The following is a 25,622-nucleotide window of genomic DNA, read 5'->3' on the forward strand; positions in this document are numbered from 1 at the left end:
GACCGTCAGAGCACTATCCATGGTTGATTAATCAATTAGTTGTTTGGTGTATGAAATGTCAATCAAAGCCCAACATGATGTCCTCAAATGTCTTAAATAAAATAAAATAAATGCAACAAAATAAAAATAAAAGTATTAAAAATACAAATCTATATTAACTCTGTAAACTATGTTTTAATATTTGATCTTACATCAATAGTGTGTTATTTGGCTTTATTGTTATACACATTCCCACAATAATCCATTTGATTATCTGTTTCAAAATGACACAAGACCACACACATAGGAGAAAGAAATCACATTTATACTGATGATATAAACTCTGTGCTTTCAACGCAATATAGTAAGCTCCAGTAATTAGGGTTGGGTATCATTTACATTTGAACTGATGTGGTACCGATACCTAATGGTGTCTTTTTCTGTACTTTACCCTTCAGCTCCTAGATATATTGTATTTTTCGTTGCCCTTGTCAGTTTGGCATTTCATACTACATAATTTTGCAGTGACTGTTGTCTGTGTCAGGTTCTGAGAAGTTTAACGACACTTGTGACCACTTTCAACATGCTCAATCCACTCTGTGACTTCAGCAAGCTGCTGTTTGCGCTAATGGTACATGTACATAGGTTCCATCATTTTCATGCTTCCCATTCATCATCTATGAGGCTTTGTGTCACTTTGTGTTTCAAGATACAGGGTATCACGTTGGTGGCTCCTCATTTGCATAAAGCTGAGGTCTAGGCTACTTTATGCAAATCAGGGGCTTCAAGCTCGACTCGCCTCCTCTGGAAACTTCCAATAAACTGACCATTCAGCAGCTGCATGGTTTATTTCTTGCCTAAAATGTTTTCAGAAACACGTTACAGTGAACTATTTTTGTAATGTGAGAGAAAGTTTCCAAAAGAGCGGCCATGCTGGTCCAATTTGAAATACGGGAGAAGAAAGCCCACGAGTGAAAGCGTTCGTCCAATCAGGTGCCTCTAGGAAGTGTTAGCTTTCTTCTTCTATCTATGGTAGATAACAGTGGGCTATGCAAATGATCCTGTGATTATGCACCACTTCTATCGCTCAAATATTTTAAATAAAACTGGGAAACTGTTCCATTGTGTACTGGTTTCCAAAGAGATCACCTGTCATTCATCTAGTCTATGCTGCCAATCACGCCCATCAGGTGTCCAAAGCTGGGAAGTGGTGTGATCTATTGCATCTAGAAACACTCCTATGGACTTGTACCATAACACTCTAGACTTTAAGATGCTCTGAGATGCTCTCTCACCCAGATGCACTCCCAGCTACCGAAGTTTGGCACCAAATGATTGAACATGAATTGATACTCGGCAGTAGGCATGTAATTCAGTTGGTATCCTTAAAAGTACTGTGTTTGGTACCCAACCCTACTAGTAATACTGTATGATATTTTGAGAGACATTTTAGCAGAATACATAAATTTAGCAGAGAAGTCATACGTTGGAGGAGACCAGGTCATTTGAGTCTGTGACATTCAGATCAAAGCTGGTCTTGGACTTCTTCTTGCCCGTCTTTCCCTGCCTGGCGTCAGACTTTAGGTAGCGCTCCTTGTTGTGGATGACCTGGATGTACTGGTCGGTGCTGCTGTTCTGCTGGTCGCTGCTGGAGGCCAGCGAGGCTGAGTCCGACTCAGTCAGAGGGGTCTCCAGCTTTGGTCTCGTCTTGGGCTTCACATATGTCTCCATGTGCCTGGTCCTGGCTGGGGACTGGTGATAGTGTCTTCCTGGGGAGGGGATGTGGCGCCTGGTTCGCACAAGAACAGGGTCTGCTCCTCTCACGCTGGCCTGGAAGCGGGAATGTGACTCTAGATCTCCCCAGTCCATCTCTCCTTCACCGTCTTCTTCTTCATCTTCGTCCTGCGCTCCATATCTTCCCCGAGTGGCGCGGCCGTCTTTAGTCATCGACGTGTGGCTGTCCACACGGTCCCCGATGTAGAAGTGCGCTGGCTGATGGAGGTCTGAGAGGGAGCGTGGCCGATGAGATTTGCCCAATGACATCCTCCTCCTGCACTTTCCCTCCTCCTCCTCCTCTTCCTCTTCGCTCAGGTGCTGCTGTGATGGGTGGGAGCGGTGAGGGTGCGGTTGGTGGTGGGCAGCACGGGGTGTGTAGCGTTTAATGTTGCGTGGGTACAGCTCCAGGATCTCCGCAGACTCCTCCATGAGGTAATGGCGTGGGATGCGTGTAGCTGAGCGCAGCAGCTTCTTCCTGGGCTCGTGCTCATTGACGATCACGTAGCGGGTGGTGTGACCGCGGCGTCCTCCATAACTCTGTGCAGTGATGATCCCGGCAGCCTCAACAGGATGTAGAGAGCGTACGGTCTTCCTGCACAGGGGGTCAGAGTGGATGTTGTCAGAATAGCGAGGATTGTACGCCATGTGGTGGTAGGACTTGGACCTGCAGGTGCCACTAGGGCCACCAAGAAAAGGTGGAGGCCTGTTATAAGAGAAGACAACACATAAGAATCAATAAATATTCTCACTATGTTATATTACTGTTATTCACCCATTCTTGAGAATTTGGACAAATCATGTCCTACCAATAAAAATTAATAATTCCAACAGTCTAATTCCTTTTTCTTTTGTGAAAATGTAAGCTTTAACAATTTATATATGTGACATATAAGTAAGATGTTTTGGTTTGCTTTAACTTCTTACATTTCTAAACTTGGTCTGGGACAGAAAACACCCTCGTCCTAGACAAGAATTCACAACAAATGTGTTAAAAGGCTTCAAAATCTAAACCTAACAATACTGACTGATAACATAAATGTCCCATTATAATAATCTTTGTTTTAATATTGATTATTTATGAAAATTTTGGCTCTTTAAAGTTCTGTTGCAGATTTCTGTCAACTCCATCAGAATTTTACAAAAACATGAATTAATTACATGTAAAATGTTTAACTATACCCAAAGGACCCCTGTCTCACTTCCTGGTTTAAAAAATGAGGGAATACTGCTCAAGCACTGGAAAACTTTCAATTTTTTGATAAATTCATTAAATAATATTTTCTATCAGATGTGTCTCAAACATAACATGTCAACTCTGTAGTTCTTCTAAATAAAAGATAAATAAGGATTATGGTTTAAAAATGTGTATTTTGATTAACATTAAGAGAACTCTGAGACACTTTAAAAAATAAAATGGCTGCTCACTATGACTATGATGTGAAAAGAAAAAATGAAACATTTTGTCAACTCTGAGGTCAGCTCTGTCAGATTTTCCATGTGATGGAGCTGACGTCTACATTTAATTTAAAACTGTCGTCACTAGGAGGTTGGCCTGTTACAATGTTTAATAGCCAAGAGTTTGATCTTTTGAAATATATTTTCCAGAATAATTGAAGATTAAAAATGAAAACACCTGCAAAATACAGTTTTGTCTCAATTCTCAAGAATGAGTGTGGTATGTTATTAGTGCATAATTCTGTTTAAAAGCATGAACTGATTTGAAATATGTGCTGCATTGCCACATAACAATCTCATCATTCTGATAAAATTAAAGGGGCATGATGTTTACTGTGATGGATAATTAAACAGCTTTCAATGACTGTTTCGATGCTGAAATGAATGAAAGCCATTGACTGCATGGAAGCTTGAGTTCAGCAGTCAGCAGTGATGTAATGTATCCTGTTCATTCAAGAATGATCGTAAACATGCAAAAATACTGGTATGATCCTTTAAAGCCAAAAGTAAACATTTTTAAATTTGAAATTCTTCATGCCAGAAAACATTCCCGTAACTTACAAGTATTCAGTTCTTCTCACACAACATATTTCTTGTCAGGATGGATAAAAGACTTAGTCAACATTTAGAAAACTGTCCACTGAAACCCAGGTCCATCATAAAGTATGTAAAGATTAGGGCTGAACAATTCTGAATGATTTTATATTAATTTTAATACCTGGAATGGATCATGCATTTGGTTGTATGTGTGTGTGAGTGAGGGTCTGAGATGTTTACATCTGTCCGTCTTCTGTCACAGGCAACCAACGTTGATCCTTACATTATGTTGAAACGTGTTGCAGGCAACAAATTAAAAATGAGTGTATATTAAAAACAAAACAATAAAGCTCACCAGTTTGACCTTTATGTATCTTGTCTTTGTACTATATTCAGTGGAATATAAGACAAAAAGTATTTGCAGATCATTCTTATTTTATTTACGTTTTATTCAATGTCCCTACTTTTTTGGAACTGGATTGTACTGTCAAGACTTATTTTAAAGCTAATTTACAGTTACATCAATATTCAACTCGTAAGTCATCACATCTTCATCCTCCTAAATTTCTCACTTGTAGAGATCAATTTTCAATAAGATTTAAGGGAATTAAATGAATTTTTCCACCTGACAAAAATCTGTATCTCTATAAAATGTTACAACAGATGCCTGAAAAGCATTTAACTGCTGTTTTGTAACTGATTTTCCTCATGTATTATTGTCCATGTTTTATTAGTTTTACTCATTGTGATGCATTTTTATTACTGCTCAGGGGTCAATACAGTATAAACTAATATCTCCCCCACATACACACACACTCACTCCTGAGTGCACTAACACACTCACACACTCTTTTACACATTACGTACTCACATTTTCTGCTTTTAAATGGATACTATTATCACTGTTGTTTATTGTTGTTGCTATCACAGTAACATATTTTGTTACTGTTATTTTGCCATTGTGTTTTATTTTTTGTAGTGTTCTGTATTTTTGAGTTCAACAAGCAAGTGCATCATTTTATCTGTAGAAGCAACAGAATACAAATATATCTTCTTCAATAATATTTAGACCATAACTACTGACCTGAAGTTAAATTTATGGAAAACTAGACACCATCTTGTGATGGGGTCACACCACCTGTCAACATGCTGACAGTCAGACCCCTCAGTACTCAGTAGTAGTTTTTGGTGGTATCTACTTTTTCATAATTTCCTGACATTTCACCAGGGTATACAGTATACAACAATATTTGTGTGAAAAAAACAAATGATTAAAAGCTTGTTGTAGAAGTACTTGTAGCATATATGACATTGTCTAGGTAATAGTGCTTTGTGGCTTATATTCAATTAGCCTTCTTAGACAAGTACTTGTCAGGTTTAAATACTTATAGCCCACAGAAAAATAAGGACATAGGGAATCAGCATCCTTATTCCATAAATTCTACAGGACCTGAAGACACTTGTCACTTATCAGCACATCATTTGGCTGAACAGAGATGATTTAAAGATGTACCATGTGACTAATAGACTGCTTTTATAGCTGGAAGAAGTCATGTCAGAATCAAGTTATATGTGGCAAAATTGTCATGATTCCACATCTAGTCATATTTAATTTATTAGCATGGAGGCCACAGCTACAGAGCAGAAATGACAGGCCAATTATTTCTTTTCTACTTCCAAATAATTCTTCTGTTGGTTAAGTTCACTATTAATAAATTAACTATTAGTAAGAAATTAATTACATTTTATATTTTAATTTCCATCAATAAAAAAAACATTTGCAACTTCAATGTTTCAAATATCTTTAGTTATGATGATGATGGTATTGTAAATTTCTAAATACCCTGGTACCATAATACCTTGATAACACCCAGCCCTACTTAGTAGTCATTACTATATTATTATATTTACACTTATTTGAAAAAAAAATAAACATTTAAAAAATTTGGGCCAGAGCATAAAGTTTGGGCTCCACTGGCCCCTACTGTCAAGGCTCTTATTCAGAGCACACCCATCTTCTAACTTGATTTTCATTTTGATCTCAACTACAGGCCTGTAAAGACTGCATCTGCATTTGCCATGATGACGCACACACACACACGCACACACACACACACACACACACACACACACACACACACACACACACACACACACACACACACACACACAAATACCAGTACAATCTAATAAAATGTGTATATGTCTGTGATCTGATCAAAATGTGTTGTTAGACTCTCATTGGCTTTATTTTCACTATTTCAATTCTACAATTAATTCATTCCATTAATTTGCACTATATCCATCATATAAGAGGTCAGCTTGTATAAAGTCAGCCTGACTGGTTAAAGCAATACATGAGTGTGTGTGTGTGTGTGTGAGACCTGTTAGGTATGTGCTCCAGCCTGTGTTTGGGCAGTATGGTCACTGATGGACTCCTGACAGATCCAGCCACATTTCCTCTGTTCAGGTCCGTCCTGGATGCAGACTGGGTGATGGTGCGGATGCTGTTTCCACGGCGAACGGGAGACTGGAAGTTTGTGACGCTGCCGTTGCGTCGAGGAGATGGAGTGTGGATGGAGGCCTCCTGGCTCGTGACGTCACTCTCCTGCTGGTCTGGCTTTTTGTCTGCTGCAGCCTCTGGAGCCTGCAGCCTTGCTATAGAGGTGGGTTAAATGTCACAGGGTGAGGGACAGGACACGACAAGAAAAACAATGAAACAACTGAAAAAACACTAGAAATACCTGCAGCCATCTGGAATACTTTCTTCTTGTCCTCAGTCCGTTCCTAAAATGATTTAAGGAAAATTCCACCTTTAGACACACTAAGACCATTGGATATCATTGTCATGTTCAGTTAAGGACTGCTCTAAGGGTTATTATCAGTAATTATTTTCTAAAAAAGCTATGAAAATTGTTGCCAATTAATGTCCATAATGCAATTTACTTTCAGGTAAAATAGGTGGTAATTACCAAGTAACATATGTAAAATGTATTATTACCCACTAATTTCATGGTATGTGATAATTAACAAGTACCTCTTTCATGAAGTTGGTGGTAATTTGTGGGTAATTTCTAAAAAAATCAAATATGTTACGTAGTAATTACCACCCACTACACGAAAACCATTAGTTTGTCTGTCAGAGAGCACTTAAACTGTCCATTCAGTACAAATCTTGGGCACAATTTTTAACTAGAAGAGTGCACTCATATTTGTGTATGTATGTTGTGTTGGAGCCTATGGATATGAATATTTTGGCACACAGCTGACTGGATTGCCTCTAGAAACTGAATTTAGTGCCATCAAATAACCACTCATCATGTTCAATAACACATTTATAACAAATCAAATTTCTAGAAAACTGGCTCAGAATTAAGCAAGTTACAATCAGTTTTGTTGTTAAGCCTGCATCTCTCATTTGTTTAATTAGAGGACCTTGAATGCTCCAGTACGGTGACCACACAGATGCATAACTGTGACATACAGCAGCAGCCAAAGTGCCAAATGTGTTTTACTTGAGTGAATCATAACATATTGAATATGGAATTAATCTGCCGATACTCTGGTTTAAAATTAACCTTTTCTTTTTTTGTCAATGTCAGTTTTTGAGCCACAACAAAGGCCAAGATGTAGCCTGTAACAGACTGGGTGAGCCTTGTTTTTTAGGATAGCAGATATTGATGACTTGTTAAGAGTAGCGAGGAGTCGGCAGCTGGTATAAAACAACTTAGTCAATAAAATATGTATTTCAAAGTTTTCCAAAATCTGTGAATCACCACAATCGTGAGAGGTCCTTGAGCATACAGTCACAAATATTCACAAAATATATTAGGCTGATGGGTCCATCTAATATATGAGATCACCTGCGGACAGTAGGTCACACTCACAAACACACACTCATATGACCCATCACATGTAAGGTTGTCATTGTTATTGTGAAATAAACCCTAACAGGGTGATGCAGGATCTGAATCATTCTGACCTGTTCACTGTACATTATCCCTCCTATTACATGGTCACCTACCAAAAAAATCTATTTTGACACAAAATATTAATATTTAAATGATTTTATGGATTTAAAAATCATCTGATTGCTCCTCCAGACTGTGTGATCAGAACTGCTTCTATAGCAACGGCATTCTGACACAGACTCATCAGAAACTCACAGTCTGCAGCTGCATCCTCAGCTGGTTGTTGGTGAATTTGAGCGATCTGGCGATGGCTTGGAGATAGTAGATCAGCATGCTGAAACACACAGGGACAAGTCAAGATGACATGTTCGTGTGTGTGTGTGTGTGTGTGTGTGTGTGTGTGTGTGCATGCGTGTGCTTGTGTGTGTATGCAGTCTTACAACAGCAGCAGCAGTGCTGGCAGCACTACGACAGGGCTGGTGATGTAACTCATCACTTTGCTGAACCAAAGAGGGAAATCACTGGCCACCGTCTCAGAGATGATGTCATAGATCTTCTCTTGACCACTACAATAAAGCACACATCTAAGTATTTTTACTGATGCTAAAGGGACAGATCCCGCAAAAATACATATTTTTGCTCTGGCCTATAGTGCTTTTTATTGTTCTATATATTTTTTTTTGGTGTGAGCTGCAGAGATTTGGAGATATTGGCCATAATAATGTCTGCCTTTTCTCCAATATAATGGAACTAAACGGCACTCAACTTGTTGTGATCAAAGCACCAAAAAATACAATTGAAAAATTATACTGGAGAGAACAGCTGGTAACTCCAAAACCTTGCAACTCACACCAAATAATATAGATGGATAAATAGCACTAATGTGTATTTTTGATTTGGGGGTGAAATGTCCCTTTAACATTTAGAAACACAACCATACCTGCAGTAAAGATGCAGACAGCAGCCTGTCGTTCAAATGTACTGACTGCCAGTCACTGAACAAACATTAATATCTCAGCAGTACTCTCTGTCATCTTCAGCCCCTTACGTCCCAACATGTGGACATAATCCAGACTGCTAAAGACAAACATGGATGTTTTGTGTAATTCTGCTCATTTGTTGTCGGTCACTCCTGGTGACTGAATTCAGTTTCCTCTGGCTACAGACCACTGTTGGACTTTTTGTGGTATTGGTACTTGGCAATACCAACACTGCATACCTGTATTTATGTATGCATGTACAATACATTAAGAATAATGTAATATACTTTGTATATTCTGGCCTTTTTGTTTGGGAGGGGGCGGGGCTTAGGGTTTCTGTTTTTGTTTTGTTTTTGTATTTTGTACATTGGTAAAATCCTAAATAAAATATAAAGAGAAAAAAGTATAAAAGTAAAAAAGTAAAAAGTCACACTCTTTTTAGTGCACTAAAATTTCCAACATGTGCCACCCTGATGGAATGAAGCTAAACTCATGTGGGAAGTTAAATGAATGTGCTCCTGCTTTTTATGCACTGTATATCTGGATAATTCAAGACTTTTAATAATCTGAAATTCAATTTTTCAGTATCTAAGCTAACCCATCAGGTAAACATCAGTAAACATAAAGGCTTTGATATTTAAATAGACTAAAACCTTAGACAAGGCACGCAGGCCTTTAATAACATGTTCAAATTGAAAAACTGAATCAAATTGTGACCTTGAAAGTAAAATCAAATCAAGAACTGTGAGACCCCTAATACAGAATATATACATAAACATACATTTTTTTTTGCAGTGACCTCTCAAAAGTGGACAACACTTGTGACACAGACATGCAATACAGGCAGGATATCTTACAGTTTAACAAACTTTATTGTAATTCTAAATAATTATAAACAAATTTAAAAAACACAAAGATCTGAATTAAAAAATGATCAAATATACTTAAAATTCTGCCCATAAAACTAACACATAAAAATCTACATTATGTCCTGCCAAAAAACAAAACAAAATAAAAAAAAATATATATATAGGCATGTAACAGGCAACATATATGCAGGGATTTTCACTGTGAATTGTCTTTTAAGTAGCTGATTAATTGGGAAGCAGTGAAATGATAACGATTTGTCAGATTCCGTATTATAATCATCACTTTGCATTAATGCAAACTAAATTTAAGGCAAAGTTTCAGTTTTACACTCAATCAATTGCCTTACCCTAAAATACTCCTCCTTAACAACCTAATATTATAGTTTCAGGAAAAATGTTTTTGAAATAGTAACCATAGTGTTATTTCACTTTGTTAAATATTATGAATATTACTGTAAAACCAAAAGCTCAAATAAATTACTCTTAGTTTTCGTAATGAAAACTTTCATTTGTTTAGAGGTTCTACCAACTAACATGTTGAGTGTCAGTCAAAAGGTCCCTGAAACACGCCTATTTTAAGATATTTAAAAAATACCTACTTTATTTATCACTATATTGAGTTTACTGAACATAAAATAATGTTTTTATAATGAATGATTATTTATTCACTTCCTTTAACTTATTGCAGTGAGAGGGGTGAATGAAAAGTTCACAGTTCAGTTTAACTGTAATTAAAAAGTGTATGTTATGACTGAACATGTGTCAGCATATTCTTCATATATATATATATATATTTGATTCAATTAAGACAATCTAAGATCCATTATTAGTGAATAATAGACTGTTGCTATGAATAACAAACCGTTGCTATGGACACAGTTCTGCTAACAAACTCTGGGGGCAGGGGATAAAATTATTTTAAATGAATAAAATGATTTTAGTTTTAATTTTAATTTTTATTTTTTTTTTCATTTAAAAAATTATATCTTGTGTAAATAATTGATGTGATATAGATGGTTTCATTCAGTGAGAAACTTAAACAATCCAATTTAACTATTATTATTACTATTATTATACTAACATAATATACATATCTTGCATTAGATTAAACCTTCTTACCGAGTCAGCAAGAGAAAATTCTGGCTAAACTGCAGAGATGAAAATCTGGGGAAGACATTGCTGCTATAATCCACAAAAACAGAAGCAGAAAGCTGATTGAGACTCATTCAAAACATCATATTACTTTATTCAATATTATTCTGTATGACTGAAATACACTTTTTACAGTGTAGTTAGTGATGTGACTAAATTATATTGGTTCCGATTGTGTTTGTTGATCAAATAGAATCAGAAGAGTCTTAGTGATGGTATAATTAAAGTTTTTATTGTGAAAAAATGTGACCTTATCATAAAACGCCTGCTTTTAGAATGGAGTTTGGCTTAGCAGTGTGTCCACTTGAAAGGCCGCAGGGAGCAGAGGGTATTTTAACATGAATGATTCACATAAATTGAGCTTCTAATAATAAGCCTTTTAAACAGCATAAAGTAATAGGAGGAGCTTAAACCAACCTGATTAAAATAGAAAGTGCAGCAGCTGCTTATATGGAGTCAAAAACAGCCCATCTGTCTTCCATAATAAATGTGTACTGGACATACAGAGTTCCAGTTTACCTGAATGGTCCACAGTGCTGTGACGGTCTGTATCTCACTATGGCAAAGATGGTGGGCAGCATGCACAGAAACAGCATGAAGAGCAGCATCGCCAAGTAGAAATTATTTGATCTGAAGAGAGCAAAGCAAATACAGCATGGGTGTGTTATTTATGAACAATTTCCACATTCCTGTTGTTTTCAGAAAAATACTCTAACGCTGCTTTCATAGCAATCTACTGAACAGTTCAGTTTCTGCAGCAGAAACTTCAGTCATTGTGCGGACATGTGATGAAAGCAGGATATCTGTAAAATGTTTGGCCCTGTTCATCTACTTCAGATGAGTTGTGCTGTTTGTAAGAACATGCAGCATTTTTCCTTTCACTTGTTTTTTTTTTTAATCTATTGATGTAAAGCTAAAAACATGTCTGAAGCCATGAGAACCTGTAATCCACTGTGCGCAAGTTAGTCCCATTTAGATCTATTGAAGTGTTCCAGTGAAACAGGTTTAATTCCTTACAAGAAAGGGTGAATAGCAGCAAGTTTTAAAAGAACAAAACAACCCTGTTGAATAGTTTTTTATGGACACTGTTCCTCAAAGCCAAGGCTGCTGCAGTCTGTTCATTAGATAAAAAGCCAGTAGAGCCACTAATGTAAATTAACATCCTGTTGAAAGACAGCCGGGACGTTTGTACCGAACAGATCTGAACTCATGCGTCCCTCACTTCAGCTTTATGTGACTTTTACACCCACTGCAAATAACATGGCACAGACTTAGTGCTATTTAAAATAAAGCTGGACTTGCATGAGCAGAACAAAATTAATTAACCAGCATTTAAATGGTGAAATTTAGACTTTTGAAGTGCTGTCACTTACTTTTTCAGCCAGAAAAATTATTTCAGTTGAATTAATAATCACATTAATTAAATATGTTCAATAAATAAAGACTGTCCTTGCAATGATAAAGCAAAGTTTATCCATCCAACATTCAATGTTTAATTTTAGCAATTTATTTAAAATGCCAAATTCAAGGAATTGTGGAGTCAAGTATTTTTCAATTTATTTTAAATAAATTAAATCTCATTACATTACCATTGCATACATTAAATAGAACATTTAAATTTTACAAAATAGCTATTCATTATCAATATATAACATATGAGATAAATATCAGTCACCCAAAGTTATGTCACAGGTCTGACTACAACACAAAACACTTTTATTTTGAAATAATGCACCCTTTGAAGTTCTTCATGGATAAAGACGTCATTTGAGGAGGTGCAATGAACACAGGCATATAGAAAGTCAGATTTATTCGTTTTTTGTTTTAAATGTCATGACTTATTTTAGAATTTTGCCTGAAGCATTTAATTCTGTCATTGTGTTACTCATGTTCTAGCCACAAGGGTGAAAACTAAACCTAAAAACTGATTAATATGAATTGTTTTGGTTTTTGAAATGACTGAAGACATGATATAATATTAATAAATATTAACACCAGTAACACCAAGGATATTCCTGTTTAAATCACACTGCTTCACTGGTGTCATTGCATGATTTTTCAGTTATGTGATATTTTAAATGCATTTTATTTTTAACTTTCTAACAATATTCTGTTCACTGATTGGTGAAGTAATATTAGTTGATATTTTAACACATCTGAATAGTATTCTGTTATTTTTGATTTGACAAACAAAATTGATGGTGCAAATCAAATCAATTCATACAATGTTAATTAAACAAGTGCAATTTTATTAACAATAATCAAATATTTTTCTAGGTCTTATAATTTCACTACTCTGCCTTTAACTAAATATTTAGGTTATAATAACAAAAATATACATTTTAAATAAATATTCATGTTTAATGTTGACAAATTAACAGCACATTAATTATTAAGTCAGATATATAAAAAGAATAAAAAATACATTAAGCTGTACTTGAAACTGGATTCAGAAGTGGATTCATCAAGTTTAGAAGTTAGTTATTGCTATTAAATAAGTTTTAGGTATGTAGCACACCTTATTGTGAGAAGTTTCATGTAGCAACTACTTTTTTTCTGTTAGACAGAAAGTAGTTCCTACATGAAACTGCTCACAACAAGGTCTGTGGATTATCTCGAGTAACCAGGTCATGATTTTTGGAATCATGCCCTTTGAGCACCACAAGCTGAGTGCCATTTAGTCCCATCCTATCAGAGAGAAAGCGGACATCTCTACGTCTGATATCTCCACAACTCTGCAACTCACACCAAGTCTCGATGGATAAACAGCACTACAGACCAGAGGGGGTGAACTGTCTCTTTAAAGCTCATGCTCAGTCATTCACAAAACAATCCCCATGAATAAAGCCACATTGCTACATGTTTTTACCCAGGCTGTAACAAAATGAATGATTAACCAGTAATATTCTATCATGTCAGGGTTGGTGCTCCTGTATATGACAGTGTTATTACCTGTGAAAGCCAACAAGCAAACTATCCTCTCATTTTAGTCACTGCATTTCTTCTTTGAGACCAAGAAACACAAACAGTAGACTACGCTTCAATGATAACAAAATAAAATCCACATTATCACCAGCAGAAATATTGTCAGTGTTACACACATTCAAGTGTCTCAGCACTCCATAATTATGAGGAGGGGGCATAAAGAAAAACCTTCTTTACTATCAGCAGCATGTCAGCATCAATCTCTCTTTTAATGACTGTGTGTGTGTGTGTGTGTGTGTGTGTGTGTGTGTGTGTGTGTGTGTGTGTGTATGTGATGTTCCCCCACATCTGGGAGTGACTGATAAGCAGTGAAAGAAGCAATGACAGCCTTGTTACATAAATCAGAGTGGGCTGAGCCCCTCAGGCCTGTCTGTGTATGTGTGTGTATGTATAGGAGGATGGATACACACTGTAGTGTAGGACTACACACTGGTTTGCCACCATCGCTGCAGAGCTGCAGAATGAAGAGGGATGAGATGAATTACGTGGAAAAGCACTGGTGATAAGATGTTATAAGAGCAGGGTGCTGATTCAGGTTCATCTTTATCAGAGAGACAATCACATGATCACAGTGTGCTCAGCTCAGTCACCAGGATGGAATATGTGATGTAAGAGAAAATATGGCCATAAAGTCATGTGTCCTTGTGTGTGAGATGAAACACCTCTTATGTGCATGTGTGACATTAAGCCTGACTCTGATCTGTCTCTGTATGATATAAGAATTACTTTATGCACAGCAGGTCATCTCTGCTGTTTTGTGACGTAAGAACAGGTAAAAAAAATTTAGTCAGGATCATTTTTTGTGTTTGTTAATGTAATACTCATTTAGGCCTCAAGAGGCTTGATTGCATCACTACCTCATGTTTTATATAGGACTAAAAGAATTCATGTTTTCTTCCAGATGAGTTTTAATTTACTATATATACATTTCTAACCAAAAGACAGATGTGTCAGAAATGTTAAAGGGATAGTTCACCCAAAACTGAAAATTTGGTCATTATCTCCTCACCCTCTTGCTGATTGGTCGTCAGGTTCAGTTTTTTAGTCCAAGAAACACAGAAAAACACTGTTGCAGAATCTCCTAAGTAATTAAAGTGAATGGTGACCGGTTTTCACAAAAAACAAAACAAACAAACAAACAAACAAAAAAACCTCCATACCGCTCATCTAGTGGTAATCCAAGTCTCATAAAGCCCCAACATGCCAGGCTGACGTGAAAGACGTCATTTCCACCATGTTTTTATCCTGAATCTTCACTGTAGATCTTTAGTTTGGAGCCACGTTCACATGCACACTGTCTGAACTGGGTGTGTGTGGTGTGATGGTGTGCACTTAAAAGTGAATGGCATGTTGGGGCTTCAGGACACTTGGATTAAACTAGATGAGCTGTTTGGAGGCATTTTATGTTGTTTTTGTTTACGTTTGAAAACTGATCACTGGTCACCACCACTGGTCGCTTGTGAGATTCTGCAACACTGTTTTCCTGTGAAACTCCAGCAGTATTTTCTGGACTGAAAAACTAAACATGACCTTCAGTCAGCATAAGTATGAGTAGATAATGACTGGATTCTCATATTTGGGTAAACTATCCCTTTAAATACCTTGCCAGCAGATAATAAATGTGATACCTGTTTTGAATGAAAAAGACTCTTGTAGTCCACAAAACTACAAGAGTAGTCCACAAAAATCTGAGTGAAAGTATGTGTTCCTAACTATTATAAAAAACCTTGCTGAAAGAAACATTTCTTGAGACCGTTCCTCAGGACTGTGTAGGCATGACGGATCGTGTTTTGACTGATAGCTCCCTCAGGAGTATCAGTGTAGGAAGCTCAGCAAAGTACTGCTGTGGGCAGGATCAGCTGCAAAATGTATTTTAGACACCAAAAACAATCAATATCAGTTCAAGTGTATGGTATGTTTACAAGATTTTCACAGCTTGACTTTGCTGTCAGACAGACTTTTCAAGTGGGGAGTTGAAGCCGTCATTTATGCTCCTCTTCAGACCACCAGACTCCTTTGACATTTTACCTCACAGAACATGAGACTTTCTGTTCTACTGCTGCCTAGATCAGTTAGTTTATCTGTGTTACTGTGTGACTTTGGTGTTTTAGAACATTAGTTCAGATCCAGTCCCTCCTGTGCTTTGCGAGGTAAGATGACTGTTTCTGCAAAAGGAGCCTGGAGTGATATATAACACTTTTAGTTCTCAACTGTTGAACTAAGTCCAGCAACTGACATGGATTTTTTTTTATGATCAATTCATGAAATTATTTGCGCTATTTTCACAATAAATATCCAGCATAACGCCGAAATCAACACCCAGTATCAGGAAAGTGTACAAAACTAATTTCTTGTACTTTTTTGATGCTTACTAATTCACACATAAAGCCCTAAATTACATAGTCAGAAGGCTACTGTGCATTTGTGTTTCCAGTGGCAAAGCAGAGATAATAATTTAAATCAGAAAAATTGATCACCATTTTTTTTCTCACTTGTCAGAATAAAGTTAACACTTCTAGTTATGAGAAAATATTCAATATCCCAATATCTGTGGTCATGTTGGTGATTAATCCGATAGGTTTTGGCTTGTATTTGGTTCATAATATTACAAATGTATTGTCAAAATATATAATATAAATAAATAAAAAAAAACCCTTGGCTGTAGCATCATTACAAGCATCAATCAGTACTGAAGCCACTTTTTCAAAACTCTTCATAGAGTCTGTATTACCAACATGCATCCTGGACAAACAGTTAATCTCACCTCCAAACTCACTCAGACCAGCAAAACACTTCAACATTCACACTCACTCACTCAAAATCACACACTGACCTACAAAAACACTGACAACAGGGAGAATCACAGAAATCCTTAACTTTTATCTTTAATGTTTGAATGATTTTTCTGTATTTCATTATAGAATAAATTATAGAATAAAAAATAAAAAAAAAAATTCAAAAATTCAAAAATAGATTCTATTTTGACTGTGCTTTTTGCAGTTTTGAAAACATTCCTCATATTTTGAATTCTCTTTCAGATAAGAACGTAATTTACAGTCTGCTGGTATCCAAACCGATATTTTTTAGTAATGACTGTATATTTCACTAGTTTGAAGACATTTTGAGTTTGAAAAATAAATTACACTAAATATGTCGACAATATCCTGTTTGACTGCATTTCAAATTGAATATAATTATAGATTTACACATAAAGTCTTTCATTATTAATCTAATCATCTATTATTACCTGCTGTTAGCTGTGTTGGCTGTATATGTTCCACATGCAGCTTTATTAAGTTGCTGTCAAGATGTTTTTTTTTTCTTTGAAGCCACTTTCATATCCAGATGTTTCCCTTTTATTTCAGTGACAGTCCAACCCTCAGGTAACAGGGCATCATCAGAACCCCCTTTTCTCCCTTTTGCCTCCTTTTGTTTAGCAGGTCCTTTGATTCCACTGCTGACGCTGTGAAAAGTGTCAAATTTTCCTTTATGAATCTCTGGAAGCAGGATTTTAATTTTCTTTTTTCTCTTTGATGCCATTTTCATGAATGAACACTTCCTGACATATGGGGGAGGAAACATATCCTTATATGGCATTATGCTAATTTCCAAGTCTCAGGCATGTGCACTCAAATACACACAGACAGGTCATTTACAGTTATCTGAAGTTTTTTTTACTTCAGTTTTGACTGACGCATGTTAGCAATCTAAAAAAACTGTAAGCAACCATATGAGTGGACAGATATTCATTACTACATCCAGGAAGTTGCTTTAATACATTCTGAAAAGTTCCTCATGACACATGTATCACCTCAAAAAACAATTTGAACTTAGATTAAATGCACTTACTCAGTTTTCATCTAGTAAAGTCATGTAGAAACACTACCATGAAGCATGCAAGACACAACCATAATACTCACAATGATACACCAAAACTCCTGTCCACATGTCTCTATAGATGGCAGTGTTCTCCTGTGTCTAATGTGTGTCCCATAAAAAGAAAGATGGTGAGTTCTATTGCTCTAAATCAGTTATATCTAGTCTGTGATGTGGGTTATTTAATTGCATGTAGCAAACTTAATAAAGCATCAAATTCTAAACAACAAATAAGAGCTGGATCGCTGTCCAGTCAGTGTGTGTGTGTGTGTGTGTGTGTGTGTGTGTGTGTATGTGTCAGACCTGGAGGCTCGGAACACTTGCTGATGGGGAACATTACAGGTGAGGACGGCCCAGCTCCTCAGATACATCAGACCAATCAGCTTCAGCACGTTGAAGGCAGGAAGACAGGGAGAGAAGAACGCTCCCATCCTGCAGGAACACACACACACACACACACACACCCACAGGCGGCAGGGTCACAGCCCATATAAAAGACATTACGTCCAGCGGCTCGTGGTTTCAGTTCATTATGTTCATCACTGTGAGGCGACGTTTCTGAAATGAGCTGAGGAAATACAGCGGAGCGGCCACAGAGGTGTAATGAAGACATTAGAGAGGTCACAGTCTTTTAAACAGGGTCAGGGAGACCGCTCAGTGCAGGCCACACTATTAACTCTGAGTTAGATCCTCTATTACACACACTGTGGCCGGGCCAAGGTGATACAGTGCAGTTAGAAAGACATCCTCAATCTTTCATTTTCTGTCAGTGATTTCAGACTTACCAGATCATTCCTTGATTATAAATGAGGTGCAGAACATTCTCTGCTATTTTGAATTCTCCATATTCAGGCTGAGAAAAGACAGAAAAAGCATTAATGCAGTTTAAGTTAGAGACACGTTGAGTATTAAGTTTTATGCCAGAAATGTAAATTATGGATCAGCAGCATTATAAAACTGTCAGATACTAACTTGCATATGCTGGTCAATTTGAATAACTAGCATTAATTAGCATAATTACTTATGTGGACAATATTTCAGCAACTGCTTGGCTGATTTGTACAATACTGGGGTGGTTTTGGAGGTTATTGAAGATGCTGTATTAATTTCTGACATTTTCAAAAGTTTCAGTCAGTTTAGAAGCTGAATTGATCACACAGATAACTTATCTAAAATAACTTCAACTAGGTTACAAATTTTAGAGATGTTTATTTATGATTTAATAGATGTTTATGAACATGGAATTAATAATGTGGCATTCTTAAACATTTTTATCAAGTATTTTTGTGCCAATATTTTTACACTGTCATCACATTTTCTGTCAATAATTTGTGCCAATAATAAAACTCAAAAAAGTGTTTCACTTACTTTTACTGTTAATTCACTTGGATGTTTAAGCTGCTTAGGTGTGTGCAGAATTTGACACTCACCTTGAAGTCAAAGTTTAACACATGAAGTACAACAGAGATTCAGATTTCGCAGCTGGTTTGGAAGCCAATTATTATTATATCATCTTACACAAGTGTGATGAGAAAACCTGATAGCCTCAGTCACATATACTCAGACCAGACTCAACATCTTGTGCCAGATTTGTATGGAAAATATTTGCATATTTATAGATTCTGGATTTTTCAATGAGTGAGAAACAGAAGATGTAATTTTAAAAATGTTTAAAGACTTAATTAAACTTTGTAGGACAAATTCATTAAACACAAATTATTTTAAAGTCAGTACAGAGTATTTTTATAGATCTTAAAACATGTCTGGAAGATGTATGATGTTGTGTATGTATGATGTTAATGGAAAAAATATTCATCCCTTTACGCTGAGTGTTTTTGGTGGAAAATCCTTGATTCCTGAATCCTGACTTTTAAATCCACTTAAGTGAGATTTTATGGAGACAATCAAAACAGTAACTGTTAAAAAAACAGTTTTTACTGCATAAACAACAAAGAATTCAACTTGTGTACAACTTACAAACTTGCTCTCTAAATCCCAGCAGCAGCAGTCACTCAGGTATCGAACCACCAAACCTCTGATGAAGTCAATGAGCAGGATGCTGGCCACTGTGAAGATCATGTCAATGATGGACAGCTTCAGCATCTCCTGGAGACACAAACACACACTTACCCATAGATACATCAGGTAAACATGCTAATATATACTCAGCACTCAAACCAGACTAAAGCCTGCTCATTACATCAGTAATATCTCGAGTTGTGTGTTTCAGGGACCTGCATGAGGAGTCTTTAAAATTTCTCTCGTCAGTGTAATCCATCTACAGACTGATTAGGATGAGCATGTCACAAATGTCTCTGATAATTTTCTTGTTGTTCATCTAAAAAGAGAATGATAGAGAAGAGTAAAGTTAAAGCAGAGGTGGCCTTCATGTACATATTTAAAGCTGGCAGGTCAGGTGGTCAACTGTCCACTTTGGTTGAGACTGAATTGTCTCAGTAAGTATTACAAGTTTTATCATGGACTCTCAGCATCAGAATGAACTGCAATAACTTTTTAACTGCAATGACTTTTCCTCAAGCGCCATCATCTGGTCAAAATTTCTGTTTGTCCACTACTTCAGTTTATGAGCTAATATCTGCAAAACTACTGATACTCCCACCAGTCTCTGTAGTAGTTTGTGTTTACTGCTAATTACAACATGTTTGCATTTTGTACAGCATTTTCATAAAAGACATATAGGCCCTTGAATAAAGTCAGAATTCTAATCTTAAAATTCTGACTTTATTCTCAGAATTTTGACTTCAAACTCAGAACATGTGCCCCAAATTCTCTTCCATAATTTTTTTTTTTTTTTTTTTTTTGTGAGTTGCAGAGGGGGGAGGCATGGTGGTTAGCACTGCCGCCTCACAGCAAGAAGGTCCTGAGTTCGATCCCCCAGCTGGCTGGGTCAAGGCCTTTCTGTGTGGAGTTTGCATGTTCTCCCCGTGTCTGCATGGGTTCTCTCCGGGTTCTCCGGCTTCTTCCCACAGTCCAAAGACATGCATGCTAGGCTAATTGGTGACTCTAAAATGCCTGTAGGTGTGAGTGTGAGTGTTTGTCTGTCTCTATGTGTCAGCCCTGTGATGAACTGGCGACTTGTCCAGGGTGAACCCCGCCTCTCACCCAATGTCAGCTGGGATAGACTCCAGCAGCCCGCGACCCTTACGGAATAAGCGGTTACAGAAAATGAATGAATGAATGAGTTGCAGAGTTTTGGAGATACCAGCTGTAATGATGTCTGACTTCTGTCCAGTATGACTTCCTTCTTTCTGCAGTAGAATTTATTGGAGCTACTTTCTTTCCTATAGAAACAAAATAGTCCCTACAGGAAACTGCTCACGAGGTCTGTGGATTACCTTGAGTAACTGGGTCATGACTTTTAGGAAAAGGTACTGGTTTAGATTTATTTATTTATTTATTTATTTATTTATTTATTTATTGGTGCTTTGAGCACCACAAGCCCAGTGTCATTTAGTCCCATTATATTGGAGAAGGCAGACATCTCTAAACCTCTGCAACTCATACCTCAATTGATGGAATCATTTCCATCTCTAAATTGAGCCACTTTCAGATATGTATGGAAGAAATTACAGCCAAATTTCTTAAACAGTTATCAAAATTTAACCTTTAATCCTGACTTTATTCTCAGAATCTTGACTTTATCCTCTTAGTAGATATGGTCCTGAATCTAATAATAAATTCTATAAATGTGAGTCATTGTGAACTATGATCAGAATTTGTGTGACCTCTTCAACATTTTACCTTCTACCTACCTACTTTCAAACCTACAAGACATATGTCAAGTGAATATAACGTGCATTAATCAGAGGACTGAACCTGTCCAACGTAGGTCTCCCAGCACTGGTCCTGCTGAGAGCGGGTGTTCTTCTCAAACAGAGCTGTCTGGTTGGAGATGGTCCCTGAGCTGCTGCTCCTGCCGCTGTTTGTAACGTCCAGCACCGTGGCGATGGTCGCTATGGTGCTGTTGCGATGCCCAGACACAGAGATGTCAGAAACCAATGTGGAGAGGCTGTCTCCCTCAGACTGAGAGATGGTGGCCAGGAAGGAGCTGGACTCAGACCAGTTACCTGGAGTCACTGGGATCTGGAAGACAAACAGTCATCAGCTGTGTGCTATGCTACACCGATGCAGGCTACTAATTGGTACTTTGTGATGTGAGACCAGAGGGCTTTTCACTCTGCATATCCTTAGTTAATCCTGGGATAACTAAATGATCAGCTCGTCATCAAGCCTCTGCAGAAGCCTGATAACAACCTGTTAATCTGGATCAGGTGTGCTGGAGCAGGGAAACATCTATAACATGCAGGGCAGTGAGACCTGAGGACCAGGACTGGGAAACGTTGTTCTATAGGATAGGATATATAATGTCTATACTCACAGCAGAGCTCATACTGTTGACCTTATCCAGGAGGGCAATAATGAGGCTGTAGAGATTCCCCAGATATAAAACCAATACTCTGTAAACACATACGACCAAATATTAGTGTGCAGTAAGACCTGTGATGTTTTGTGCAGTCTGTAATTGATGTTGCATCAGGCAGCAGTGGTTGGAGTGATGGAGTACCTGCCCAGCTGGAATCGCAGAGAGGTTCGTGGGTGGTACATCTCCAGCTGAGCCACCAGTTCAAAGGCAGATGGAGCGATCATGGTGATGAGAGAGACGACCACACTCACCTGAAAAGAGAGCAAGTGTATGAAAGTCATGGACATGCAGGGTATATTTCAAAAAGGTTTTAAACTGATAGACACTGATGTGAGGGTTAATCTGTTGAGAAATTAGATCTTCATTGACATGTGTTCGTCAGGCTCAGCCCTCATGTGTGATAAAACCACAGACAAATGTTTCATCTTCACAATCTGTACCTATGATGGATGACTTGACAGTGACAACTGTGTTGGTGCCTGGATGCAGATGGTTCCTCCAAGGCCTTGAAAGATTCATGATCTCACATGAATGTGCTTAAAGCAAACAAAATCCACAGCACTGATGTTGAAGCAAGGGTGGGTAACAGAGTTTCACTTCTGCCCAGCAGACACCCAGATCCTGTCTGTTTCAGATAAGCCAGTCAGGAGCCAAGGCATGATACGACTGTGATGCATCACTCCAGAAGGGACTTGAGTCATGGTTAACAGCAGTGAACATATTTAGGGCTGCCAAGGAAACTCAATACCTGAATTTAGCAGAGCAGCATCCTTCCTCATCTCCTGTGGTCCCTACTGGTCTATAAGGCCCCACTGACAACTGTTAAGGCTTGCAAATGATAGGTCAGTCATGTCATCTGCAAATGGCAGGGCCTACCACAAAGCCTGAGTAGCTTTGCCTTGTTCAGCCCAAAAAAACATACAACAACTAACATTTAGCAGCCTGACAGAGGAGTTCCAGAGAGGTGCTGCATTGCAGAGACTGCACTGACATCAGAGTCTCCAAGGCTGGCACTGAAGTGAGGATCTGGAGGAAGGGGAGGGCGCAGGAGGCAGTGGACCAGGCAGAATCACAGTGTTCTGGTTGGACATGCAGAGGTTGTCAACATCCCAAGAGCTTGTTACAACAAAGCCTGAGGCAGGTGTCACTTGGTCCAGCAGGAAGTAAGAGCGGGAATAGGAGAAGTTCACTGCAGCAGGATGGTGGGGATGCAGCAACAGCGCACATGGACCATATGGGAAAATTCTCTTTGCCTGAGCTCCAGAAATCCAGTCCATCTTGACTTTCTGCCCACCCATATTAGTGGGGATTGACTGAGCATGCTCCCTGTGTCAGAGAAGAGGATCACTCAAACACATCCCCAGCTGTTGCTGAGACTGCACCGGTTAGTTTAGTGGCGCTCACATTACTGCTCAGCTGACGGTAAACAAATGCTTACATCCCACACTGTCATGAGCACATGCCCTTTCATATTTGTATCACCAGAATTGTAACCCATCCTTGCAACCCATCTTCACATGCTGGTCACAGGTAGTTATAGCTTTAAAAATGTGAAGATATGTTTCATATCATTGTAAATTGAATATCTTTGGGTGTTTAACAGATAAACAGGAAATTATTTCTCAGTTACCGTTCTACTCCAAATGCAGTTTTATATTGCCATGTAAAGTATAGTAGCTTACAATCCTGCACCAGGTCAGGTACCCGTCGGTACCCAGCAAGTGACCCTCAGAAATGTTGTGTAAAGGGTAGAAAATATATTTATATAAATTCCCTGGTACAGGCATGAATAGAAATAAACCAATTGTGAGCAGGCAGCAGGTGAGAATGAAAATATATCACATACAGTACAATAATATTTTTTTTCCTTAGAGAAACCAGAAATGAAAATGATTGTACAGTATATTAAACATTTACATTTGCTAACACAATATCAAGACTAACCAGCTGGCAGGATTTTATCAAAAGTCTTCAGCACAACCTTCAACCCCACATTCTGGACATCATTGTATGATGTGACAGTGATGTAGGCTAGCTGATAGTCAAGAGTCAGTCGAAAATATCAAATTGTGGTTAACACATTGTCGAAGGCCAAGTCAGACATCTGGGAGGATTAATGTTGTCAGTTCTAGTTCTCAGCTTTGAGTTTGCAAAATTGGACCCATGCAGGAGGCTGTGGTAGCTCATTAGAAGGGGATCATCTTGCCATCATGGTTACAATAGATGGCTTGTAAACGATATTTTGATCCAGAGCGGAGCACTGAACTGATCATGGGATCATTAGGCTGATAGAACAGCAGCTTCTCTGAAGTGGATGAAATGATGAGCTGTCACTGACACATGGAGGTTGACATTCAACAGTCCTCTTCCACTGGATCCATCTCAGGTCTCCGCTTTCATCGATTCCGTGGAAGTGTATTGTATGTTAGATAATCTAATGAAGCTAATGATGATGATGATGATGATGATGATGTCGGCTCTGCTCTGTTACCTCATTCTTCTCCCACAGCGTCAGCTCCGGCTTCTCCTGCTCCAGTTTCTGAGAGCGGTCCACCACAAAGTAGATGATGTAGATGCTGCCGGCCAGAGACAGAAGCACCAGGATGTTGGCTAAGATACGCAGACTGATCAGAACGGCCCTGAACAGACACACAGAATACACAGAAATACTAACACTTTCTATGACACCAAGAAAGCCTTATAGTGCATTATTAATGCATAATGCATGCAGTAAACATATTCATAATGCATTCTACTGTGCTTATAGCAATTTACAATTATAGGTTTAAGCACTCATAAACATTCACAATGTATTTAAATATTAAATATTACATTGTTGTTTTAACACTACATAATTATTAGTAGAATATTAATCATCTAAAGATCATCTAAAGAGTCATAGCTGAGATATAGAGGGAGATAAAGTGCACTCATTCTAATCTCTTCTGTCACTCCATTATCATTTACCATCACCTTCTACCATTATTTTCTGTTACTTATGTCAGGATGAATCTTTATTACTGTGTCTAAACTTTAGATATTTGACATGCCGGCTGCTGTAAATCAGCTGCATTTGAAAATGAGTAAAGAGCAGAGGCTTCTGGGGTGACAGCTTGGTTGTTTCAGTTGATCTAACTGGGAGAACACTGAGCACTAATCAAGAACACAGGCTGAAGAACAAGAAAGGCTCCTACAGACTGGTGTCCTTCTTCTTTTCCTGCTCCTCCACAATGGCTTCCTGTTCAGAAAAACATTTGGTTTTAAAATGCAGCTCGTCACAATTTTCCATTTATAATATCTGTGCGTGAAAAGTGTTAGAAATACATTTATGCAGAGATACAAGGGGGGGGGTTGGTTGTCCTTACTAGAACAGTGAATAAAGATATCACCCATTCTTATGAACTGGGAAAATTATTTATTTATTTTTGGTGAAAATTTGTTCTTTAAGGATTTGTATATATTTGGAAATATATGTCATTTATGAAATGTTTGGTTCTGCTTTAATGTTTTTAAATTTCTAAACTTGCTCTGTGCCAGAAAATAGCCTTGTGTGTTAAAAGCCTTTACATCTAAAACCAACAATACCTACTGATTACACAGGTGTAAAAATGTGCTACTATAACCATGTGTGTTTCAAAATCTATTTTCTTTCCTAAAT

At 37.7% G+C, this 25,622-nt stretch overlaps 1 protein-coding gene across 1 annotated transcript in view; it reads right to left on the reverse strand.

Moving 5' to 3' along the window:
* Nucleotides 1-1,222: 1,222 nt before the first annotated feature.
* tmc3 (transmembrane channel like 3) overlaps nt 1,223-25,622 on the reverse strand; it is a 45,304-nt gene continuing 20,904 nt past the window's right edge. The window contains exons 9-22 of the mRNA XM_084722341.1: nt 25,159-25,202; nt 24,456-24,603; nt 22,106-22,215; nt 21,920-21,998; nt 21,358-21,624; nt 19,498-19,626; nt 18,306-18,373; nt 17,824-17,952; nt 11,179-11,289; nt 8,099-8,224; nt 7,914-7,992; nt 6,492-6,534; nt 6,132-6,405; nt 1,223-2,458 (exon numbers count right to left, since the gene is read on the reverse strand). Coding sequence (XP_084578467.1) covers nt 1,459-2,458; nt 6,132-6,405; nt 6,492-6,534; nt 7,914-7,992; nt 8,099-8,224; nt 11,179-11,289; nt 17,824-17,952; nt 18,306-18,373; nt 19,498-19,626; nt 21,358-21,624; nt 21,920-21,998; nt 22,106-22,215; nt 24,456-24,603; nt 25,159-25,202 — 2,607 coding nt within the window. The 3' untranslated portion in view covers nt 1,223-1,458. The remainder of the gene's footprint in view (nt 2,459-6,131; nt 6,406-6,491; nt 6,535-7,913; nt 7,993-8,098; nt 8,225-11,178; nt 11,290-17,823; nt 17,953-18,305; nt 18,374-19,497; nt 19,627-21,357; nt 21,625-21,919; nt 21,999-22,105; nt 22,216-24,455; nt 24,604-25,158; nt 25,203-25,622) is intronic.

This window comes from Lutjanus erythropterus, chromosome 1 (genome assembly GCF_056507025.1).
Source record: "Lutjanus erythropterus isolate fLutEry1 chromosome 1, fLutEry1.hap2, whole genome shotgun sequence".
In the NCBI taxonomy this organism is placed as follows: domain Eukaryota; kingdom Metazoa; phylum Chordata; class Actinopteri; order Lutjaniformes; family Lutjanidae; genus Lutjanus; species Lutjanus erythropterus.